This window comes from Gigantopelta aegis, chromosome 4, assembly GCF_016097555.1.
Source record: "Gigantopelta aegis isolate Gae_Host chromosome 4, Gae_host_genome, whole genome shotgun sequence".
In the NCBI taxonomy this organism is placed as follows: Eukaryota; Metazoa; Mollusca; class Gastropoda; order Neomphalida; family Peltospiridae; genus Gigantopelta; species Gigantopelta aegis.
Window position 1 is genome coordinate 111,237,355 of NC_054702.1, and position 10,262 is coordinate 111,247,616.

Genomic DNA, 10,262 nt, shown 5'->3' on the forward strand with positions numbered 1-10,262 from the left:
AAATCTGTGTGGTCCTTAACCATATGTCCGTATAACCGTAAATAAAATGTGTTGAGTGCGTCGTTAAATAAAACATTTCTTTCTTTCCTCAATCAATATCTGTGTGGTCCTTAACCATATGTCCGTATAACCGTAAATAAAATGTGTTGAGTAAATAAAACATTTCCTTCCTCGTAAAATAAAGATTAATTGAATACAAATATTTATTTTTAGTATTTTGTTTTAGTCATAGGGAAAGAAAGACATATTTGTCTCGAAGAAAGGAATGTTTGTTAAGAAGAAAGGCATATGCGTTAAGGAGAAGAAAGGAATATTTGTTAAGGCGAAGAAAGGGATGTTTGTTAAGGGAAGAAAGGAATGTGTGTGTGTACATCAGTACCAACCTAAGTCAGTCAGGGCCAGTCCAAGGACATCAGTACCAACCTAAGTCGGTCAGGGACACGGGCGAGCGTTCACCCTAGTAGACCACACCACTATGACTCACACCAAGGCCAGACACCACAACAATGGAATACAATAGAAAACGCCACCGTGCACCGCCGGAACAATGGTCGACGCCACCAGTACAATGGGTGCATACCTGTTATCTTTCAAGGTCATACAGATTATGTTTCAAGGTCATATTTCAAGGTCATACAGATTATGTTTCAAGGTCATCTTTCAAGGTCATGCTGATTATGTTTCAAGGTCATGTCAGTTCATTTGGTGTATAGCTGTCATCTGTCAAGTGGGTTTATTTATAGTTATTTTTAGACACTCTTTTGTGTGTGTAATTTGTTTGTGAGCACGAGGACGATGGGTGCAAAGTAGTTTGAAAGGTTTATCTGTGGGAAACGTGTGCTTTTTAATGGTTTCATTTATAGGTGTTATGAAATAATATTTTGATAAGAAAACCAGTTGAAACCGGTTCGCTTCGTTAGGAATTAACCAATCACATGCAATCGTTTAACAAACGAATTTGAATATGTGCTATAACATAAAGAGAAGTGAAATAATTTATTATTTGTAACGAATGTGTTCAAAGATGAATCACAGCGATAAGAAACAGGCTGTTTACTTCAGCTGGAAATATGTTTTACAGTCAGAATGTAGTTTTGATGAATCAATAGTGAAAAAATCAACTTGTTGGTTTAAGAGTCGTACTGAATGTGAGATGGATGCCAAACGATCCTTCTGCGATTTGACTAGCAGTACAAAGCTAATAATAATCAAGAAAATACGACCAACTCGTGTGCTCGTGGATGAAGTAGATACAGTTGATAACAGAAAATGCTTGGAAAATTTGTTAACTCTGAGTTATGCCTTTGAAGTGTGTAAACTGGTTCAGCGATTCTGTAAAGAAATGTGTATGGGATGTATGTTCGACGAGGAAAAAACTCACACCTGTAAAACACTGAATCACGAGGATATGCTCGAACGCTATTACACAACTGCATGGGTTGAACTGAACGAAGATGTAGTTGCTGACAGGTGGTTACGTCTCGTTTATGCAGATCCAGTTTTATTAAACACTCCAGGATTTGTTTTGTGTCAGTATCAATGTAAAGACTATTTGGATATGAATGTTAAAACTGTAGAGTGGATGAACATTTTAAAAGAACAAGTACTTAAAATACTACGTTTGGAAGATCGTCTACGCGTATAAATTAATGTGACAGAATACATTAGTTCAGTCATGTCATCCAGAGTGAACCCTAACACTGAAAAGAATGAACGTAACAAGAACGAACTTGAAAAATATTATACAAAACCGAGAAACGCTGGAGCGTTTTACGGACCGAAGAAGTTTTACGGTGCTTTAAAAAGACGTGGTTTACAAACGTATAAGTTAAAAGCGGTAAAACAGTGGATGAATGACGAAGATGCGTATAGTCTTCACAAACCAGTGAACCGTTCATTCAAGCGTCTCCGAGTACGGGTTAACAAAAAGGATGAGATGTTTGATATGGATCTGATGGACGTCAGCCGCCATTCAAAAACCAACGATGGAGTTAGGTACCTGCTTATAGTTATTGACATTTTGTCAAGATATGCGTGGGCAATACCACTAGTTAACAAAAAACCGGAAACGGTATTAGAAGGATTCAAAAGTGTTTTAAAAGATGGTCGAATTCCCCAAAAAGTTCGGGTTGACAAAGGTACCGAGTTCGCTGGATTATTCAAGCAGTTTCTATTAAAAGAAAACATTAAACTGATTGTCACGCAGAATGAAGATATTAAAAGTAACTTCGCAGAGCGATTTATCAGGACCATTCGGTCACTTCTCGCTAGGTATACGACTTACAACAATACACAAAAATACATAGACGTTTTAGAAGATCTAGTACACAATTATAACAATACAGTACACTCGTCCCTGGGACTGTGGGCACCGGCTGATGTAAATAAAGCAAACGAAATTAAAGTGTGGAGTCATCAGTATGTTGAACCCATGGTTAAGAAACTTAAAGTAAAGAAACCATTAGCAAAATTTGTATTTAAAGTGGGTGATTTAACAAGAATCAGCTATTTGCGTAAATCATTCACTAAGGAGCAGGACTTGAGGTGGACAGAAGAGTTGTTTAAAATACATTCTAGAAGTAGACGACAAAGTATTCCAGTATACAGACTGAGAGATTTTCACGACGAAGTACTGAAAGGTATATTTTATACGAGCGAACTACAGAAAGTGAAAAAAAATCAAGACATTCTGTGGAAAATCGAAAAAGTGTTAAAAAAGAAGAAGGAAAAGGGAAAAGTGTACTATTTGGTACGATGGTTAGGTTGGCCACCTAGTTTTGATTCGTACGTAGAAGAAAACGAACTGAAAACTGTGTGAGCCATGGAGAAGTACGTTCTATTGAAGAGCACGGACTCCAAAGCGGTGTTTCCTGATAACAACCCCTATCATTTTCGCGTAAAGTTAAACCAAAGATTAACGTTTGAAGGTGTTTGGATTGTGTCTCTCGTGGATTTGAATTTCGGAGAAACTGATATACACAATATGAACGATTTACAAGTGGACGTGTTGTGTAATCTATGTGCCAGCAGTCTAGTGGGTGATGGCTTCATGCCACTGCTGAGACGTGTCGATTTACGAGATGGCCCTCGATATGAGTTTAACACGTTGTGGAACATTCCTGTTGTAGTGAATGACAGTGCTTACATTGATATACATATAAAAGCAGCGTCGGGCTCTCCGGTTTCATTTATCAAAGAGAGCACGAGAGTGACATTACTTCTGAGACATTTTCCATTTCTGGAGTAATTCATTATTATGGATCGAAAACTTTATGTACCTGATGTGAATAAATGGTTAAAGTATTTTGATAAACGAGGAAAGAATATTATTCATTCAAACAAGCAAGTGGGTTCTGGAGTTGGAAATTACAAGCACAAGTGGTTTTCTTACATGATTCCTATTGTACCGAGACATTCTAACAGTGACGAGAACAAAAAAAATACAACTAAAATAGAAGTGACGTCACAGACTCAAGACGTGGTTGAAAGAGCCGAAGCCGAACAGGAACGTACCAGAGCCATAAAACGTAAATCTGATAAACAAATAGTCACAACCAAAAAAGTCAGACGCATGACAACACAGAAAAAACGTGCTCCAGCATCGAAGTATAAATCACATATCAACGAAAAGGATATATTTGTATAAACAATTGGTATGTCGCTGCTCACAGACAAAGACTTTGTGGAAGGTTTACCCAGTGCATTGGATCTGTTTTCTATGCCTCCATACCAAACGAGCGTCTTTCAGCATTACTACGTGGACGTTAGACCCGTCAGTCAAATTACAGATTCGTCACCAGTAGAATTTCAAATTGCGAATAGTGGAAGTGACTACGTGGATTTCAAACGAAGTCGTTTACATGTTAAACTGAAAGTGAGCCATTCCGATGGAACGGTTTTGGATAAGGACGAACATGTGCTACCAGTAAATTTATTCATGCAAGCTCTGTGGTCACAAGTCGCTGTGTATTTACAAGGTCAACTGGTGAGTTCGGCGAACAATCATTATCCCTATAAAGCATTCATTCAAACCTTACTGAATTATGGAGCGGAAGCTAAACAATCGCAACTCCAGTCTCAACTGTTTTACAAGGACGTCGGAGAGACACAAGCAGACATCGAAAGCACCGATCCTATCACTGGTACTAATTCTGGCGTATCGGATCGAGGAGCACTCATCGCTGTCAGCAAAACGGTTACCATGGAAGGTCCCCTGTGTGAAGATATTTTTAACATGGGCAGATATATGGTGAATGGGGTGGATATGACAGTTAAGTTATTTCGGAGCTCCATACCCTTTTGTTTGATGTCTGGGAAACCCGGTCAGGAGTACAAGATCGAGCTGCAAGATATTTACTTCAAGATATGTAAACTGAAAATGAACAGTGCACTTATTTTAACACATAACAAGCTGTTTGAAAAGTCTAACGCCTTGTACCCATTCACTAAAACCGAAGTTAAAATGAGTAGTATCCCGTCGTCGCAACAGAGTTACGTGTGGGACAGCGTGTACCAGTCGCAGTGTCCAAACAAGCTAATTGTTGGTTTTGTCGACGGTGACGGTGTGAGTGGATCATACACAAAGAACCCGTTTAACTTCCAGAGTTCTTTCGTGAAAACGGTGGGATTATATTTGGATGGTGTCAGTGTACCCGGGCGACCCGTCGAAGCAGATGACGTCAGTGCGTACGTGAATTTGTTCGAAGGTGTTAATAGCTGGAACCTGGATTGTGGAAATTATATTGAAAGAACTGAATTTTCATTGGGAAATGGGTTGTTTGTCTTCAACCTAGAACCCGTTTTTGTGGACTCTGAATATTTAAGTTTGTTAAAGAACGGTAACTTACGGTTAGAAGTACAATTTAAATCGGCACTAACAAAAACTGTCGGTTGTGTAGTGTATGGTGAATTCCCGAGCTTGATTGAAGTCGATCAGACAAGAAACGTGTTTGTAAAATAGAGATAAATGTATGGTTTTCAAATAAAATGTGTTGTAGACTGTGACACAGATCTGCGTTCACATATTGTCGGTGTGTACTCTAGCGACACATTACCATGCTTGAAACGGGGAAGGCCTTGGGGGTGTATCGTCAATACTGACCCCTCACACCTTAGGGGTGTACACTGGGTTGCTTTTTATTTTGATAAAAACAAAGCAGAGTTCTTTGACAGTTTTGGGAAACCGCCCGAGTATTATAGTACAAAGTTTGTTTCATTTCTTAAAAAGCATTGTACATCTTACGTTTACAATAGCAAAACCATTCAAAGTGTTACCTCTAAAATGTGTGGTTTTTATTGTTTGTACTATTTGTTACAAAAATGTAAAACTGAACTAATAATGAACGAAATCGTGAATCAGTTCGCTGAAGATAAATTACAGAATGATGTGTTTGTGTACAACTTCATATGTAAATACTTTAGATACTGTGCTACGTGTATTCCCTGTAACCACTAGTATTGTAATTCAAACATATAGTATGAAGATGTTGTCATTTAAATACTGTACACACACACACACACACACACACACACACACACACACACACACACACGTATGCTTATACAAATATTGTACATAATCATGTATTCAGTTTATAAAATATTAAACAGAATAATGTATTACATGTAATTACACATAATCATGTATTGTTTGCAATTTAAAAAAATAAATAAATAAAAATATTTTTGTCACAAAACGTTGATTTGTCATATTTTAAACACTAACAAGTTAGTTTAGTAGATAGTAGTTTAATAATGAACATTATTGAAGGGAGATTACTCTATTGAATTAAACTGAAAGCATGTGTTTGTGAAAATGTTACGGAATTTGTGTTCGTTTCTTTTTATCCTATTTGTGTGCGTTGAGTGCAAACAGTTTTCGCAGAAATGTTTTGGGAACCCAACAATCATACAATGACGTGTGAGGTCCATCATGGTGTTTTGGAACATATAACTGGCAGTCAATATAGATTAGTGCGAGTCATTAACGTTAAAGATGGTGATCTAAAGATTGCGACGTCACTATTTCCAAAATTAATGAAGATCGATGGTGGAATTGTCTCCTGTAGGAGTCTTGACTTTGACGACACTCAAGAGAGGACTATCGTGGTTAATGGTGTAAAGTGTGGTAAGTCTTATATTTTAAAAAATAGTAATTATAATAATAATAATAAATTAGTTTCAATTTTAGCAGTCAGAACCCCAGAGACTCTAGGAGCAGTCACGAGAGTGAAATGAAAGATAATATCTTGACTTTCTAATTGTTTCTTTTAATTACATGTTTTATTGTTAAACTGATAATTTTAATATTAAATGAATCATATGTCAGTTTCAGCATTACTTATATTTTAAACAAAATAGTAGTTTGTCTATTATCAATCATCATAACCACTTTTGAACCATTTTCATATTTGAAGAGTTTTATATTTGAAATTTGATTAAAACCAAATTCTTCTAAACCTAATCAATTATAATGACTGTTGATCATGTTTTAATTATCAGCTCTGAAGACAACCCCTCGGATATGAACAACCCCTATGAGAACAACTACTCGGATGAGAACAACCCCTATGTGAACAACTACTCGGATGAGAACAACCCCTCATAAGAACAACCCCTCAGAAGACAACCACTCGGATGATGACAACCCCTCGCGTTAGAACCTCTCAGCAGTTTGTTGTTAAAGGTAATTAATAATCTGTTAAAGAGAATTAGTGTAGAACAATTTAATTTGATTTATGTTCAAAATACTAACAGTTTGTGTTTAATAATCTTAATTTATGTTTTTAAAAATCCCTAATACTAACAGTTTTGTTTTCATCTTTATTACAAATAATGTTGATTGTTTTAACTAATTCTAACTTAGTTTGTTTTCATCTTTATTACAAATAATGTTGATTGTTTTAACTAATTCTAACATAGTTTGTTTTCATCTTTATTGTAACTAATGTTGACTGTTTTAACTAATTCTGTTTAGTGTATATTAATTGCTTTAACAAATTCTATAATAGTTTGTTTTTCAGATGTTTTGTCTTCACCAAAGAATACTGACATCGTTTCTTAATCGTTATTTACTGAAATTACGTGTATATTACCTTTAGTGTTACTTGAATTATTTTTATATTATGATTAATTACTTGCAGAAGAAAACAAAATTCTGTTTCAAAAAGAATATTAAAGTTGTTCGAAATGAAATATATTTATCTACTGAAAGTACTGTGTAGTGTAGAAGAAAAAACTCAACATGTATATATATATATATATATATATATATATATATATATTCCTTCTTTTCTTTCTGTAAATATACAATCAAGTATTTTAAAAACAGCTGAAAGTTACTTTATTAAATAATTATAATTATAATTATTTTAAATCTGAAGATTTTTTCTACTTTTAAAATTCATGTAGTAAAATTATTTTATTTTTATTTTCAGAATTCATGACAGAAATTGTGCTGATAGTATGCTTCTTTGTGGTGTTTGTTTTTCTAAAAATTGTAAAATACATTCAAATCTGTCGTCACACTGCACTCCATCATGTTGCTCGTAGTTGTCATCCTCGATGTCAACTCTCACCTTCTGTCACTACACCATGCACTTTTATTCATTGTTATAATCAGTGCGTGTGTGTGTGTATGTGTGATATTTTAACAAATTACACATAATCAATGAACAAGTGCTCTGATTTTATAATTATTGTGAATTATACAAGTGCTGTGAATTGTTTGATAATTATATACAATCAGTGTTTTTGTTAATGATTTACAAACAGTTTATATTATTATTTTACAATCGGTGTTTTATGATTATTTTCAACCAGTGTTTATAATTATTTTCAACCAGTGTTTATAATTATTTATACAACTTAATGTTATAATTAGTTTAGATATTATTCAGGAGTAGTTCTGGAAGAGTAGGCAAATTGTGATTTATTTATTTTAAAAAATTTTTTTAACTTAACAAACTTTATCATTTTAATTTTAAAACAAATAGGTAAATAATTTGATAAAATAAATAAATAATTTTTGTAATCTTAATTTCAAAAAAAATAAAATAAAAATGTAATCTTAATTATATTTATCTACTGAAAGTACTGTGTAGTGTAGAAGAAAAAACTCAACATGTATACATGTATATATATATATATATTCCTTCTTTTCTTTCTGTAACTATACAATCAAGTATTTAAAAAACAGAGCTGTTCCTGTAACTCATACCTTTTTCTTTATATAATAAATATTACTTATATTATTTAATGTGTTACTTCTTTATTTGTATTAATATGATGTTTCCTGGTTTATTCAGAGTAATCCAAGGTAATTCCACAGTAATCCAGTGTTAGTAATCCACAGAAGTTAAATCACACAGCATGTAATTATGGGAAAAACACAAATAACACCACTTTTTTCTCCAGAAGGTAATTCCACAGTAATCAAGTGTAAGTAATCCACCGCAGTTGAATCACACACAGTATGTATTTTTGTGAAAAAACACACACAAACACTCCACTTTCCTTCAGAATGTAATTCCGAAATGAATTAAATTGATGATCAAGGGGAGACATACAATGTTATAGCTATACTAAATCACCAAGTACAATAACAAATAGTTTAACATTATTTATTGAGAAGTTATATTTTAAAATTATACATATTAGGTTGTCTACATAAAAGATATATATACATACAAAGTTAATATTTAAAGTAAATATATTTAGTAAATGAACTATAATTAAACTACTCCAATGTCAATTTTCATTCTATTAATGTTGGAGATATTGTGGTATATCTGGTGCTTGCAGTTTGTTGTTGCTGTTGCTGTAGGGCGGCGAGCAGTCCACGCCCTCTTCCCATCACTGATGGCGATCTTGTTGCTGAATTGGGAACCTCTTGACCATGGCCAAGAGTTGGTCTGGTGATGAGTGCTCCTCTCCCCAGACCAAACTGTATACTGGTTCCAGTTCCTAAAAAATAATAATAATAAAACAGTTTAATTTAGTATTATTATAATCATTATTAATGTTTAATTTTAATGTGCCTTGCTACTGAAAACGGAATGTACACTGATATGTACTACACGTTATATTTTAAAATAATTTGTTAGTGTTAAATGTGAATTCCAACAGTTTCTGTTATTTGTTTACGTTGTACATAATAAGGGAGCTATCTTGTCGGATAAGTCAAAAGTTGGTTAAAATAAAACTAAGTATAAAACTCACCAGTATATGGCTGAAAACGACTATTCGTTGATAACGAATGTCTTTCCCGCTGTGGCTGTTGTTGCTCTGGTTGTTGTTGCTGTGGTTGAACAGGTTGAAGTGGTTGAAATTCCTGTGCTTGATCTTGCTGCTGTTGCAGATGAAATTTTGTTTCATCTGTAAGGGACACCATTTCACTTTCCTCTTGAAGTTCGGCCTCAATTTCATCTATCGCCTTTAGTACATCGTTTCCACGCTCCATCAGCGCTCGATAAGCCTCAGCTTGGAATGACACAGTTTTCGTTCCCTTTTTGGTTACTTTATTCAAGTGTACATACACTTTGGAGTTTTTTTCCCACAACTTAACGGAAACGTGGTCCTGGTAGAAAAAAACTATTTTGTGTGTTTGATTCATTTTATATATATCTCTTTTTTCTTTCTGTTTTTAAAAAGTAAAGAAAATTTTGTAAATTGTAAAAATTTGAAATGAAATTCGCCGCAGAGTGACACAAACTCTTTGTGTTGCATAGTTTTGTGAAAACGTGTGGTAGTGACGTAAAACGATTGACAGTTGACTATGAACCAATAGCAGCTCTGTAGATCGTTTTCCCATCGGCTACAGATTTTGTTAACTTGGCATTTTTAAAAAATATCTTCTAGTGATTAGAAATGACAAATATTTTTAAAAAACATACAATTTCCACGAGTTGGTGAAATGTGATGTTATGTTTATGATTGTATTGAGATTAGACAGCACAGAAGTATATTTGATAATAAAATTCCTCTGCTCTATCATAAAACTAATACGTTGTTTAACATCGAATATTATTTTAAGACTGCTGTAGCCATCGACACACCCATTTTAATGGGTTATCTCACTTTTTGATTGTGTATTTTTGAAGTTAGAAATTCTGAAACCATCATAAAATCACGTACTGGGGCGTAGTTGTACTTTAATCTAAAACATATTTACTTAACCGCCAAGCAAGGTATATTTCTGAAGAAAGAGTAAGGGGGAGGAGTAAAACCCACTCTACCTACTTTTGTTTTTTATTTTTGAAAAC

General features: G+C 34.1%; 2 protein-coding genes and 1 long non-coding RNA gene across 3 annotated transcripts; 2 read left to right on the plus strand and 1 right to left on the minus strand.

Annotated features, from left to right (window-relative positions):
• The first annotated feature begins 3,655 nt into the window (after positions 1-3,655).
• LOC121370174 (uncharacterized protein F54H12.2-like) lies at positions 3,656-4,960 on the plus strand. Its single transcript, XM_041495289.1, has one exon. The coding sequence runs from the start codon at positions 3,656-3,658 to the stop codon at positions 4,958-4,960; it is 1,305 nt and encodes a 434-aa protein (XP_041351223.1).
• An 804-nt stretch (positions 4,961-5,764) lies between these two features.
• LOC121371775 lies at positions 5,765-8,252 on the plus strand. The gene is made up of 3 exons (XR_005957828.1): positions 5,765-6,127; positions 6,502-6,685; positions 7,437-8,252. It is a non-coding gene; the product is annotated as an uncharacterized LOC121371775 (long non-coding RNA).
• Positions 8,253-8,399: 147 nt separating this feature from the next.
• Positions 8,400-10,166, minus strand: LOC121371774 (putative uncharacterized protein DDB_G0294196). The gene is made up of 2 exons (XM_041497908.1): positions 9,220-10,166; positions 8,400-8,964 (listed from the first exon to the last, which is right to left on the minus strand). The coding sequence occupies exons 1-2, from the start codon at positions 9,611-9,613 to the stop codon at positions 8,756-8,758; spliced, it is 603 nt and encodes a 200-aa protein (XP_041353842.1). The 5' UTR covers positions 9,614-10,166; the 3' UTR covers positions 8,400-8,755.
• Between the last annotated feature and the right edge of the window lie 96 nt (positions 10,167-10,262).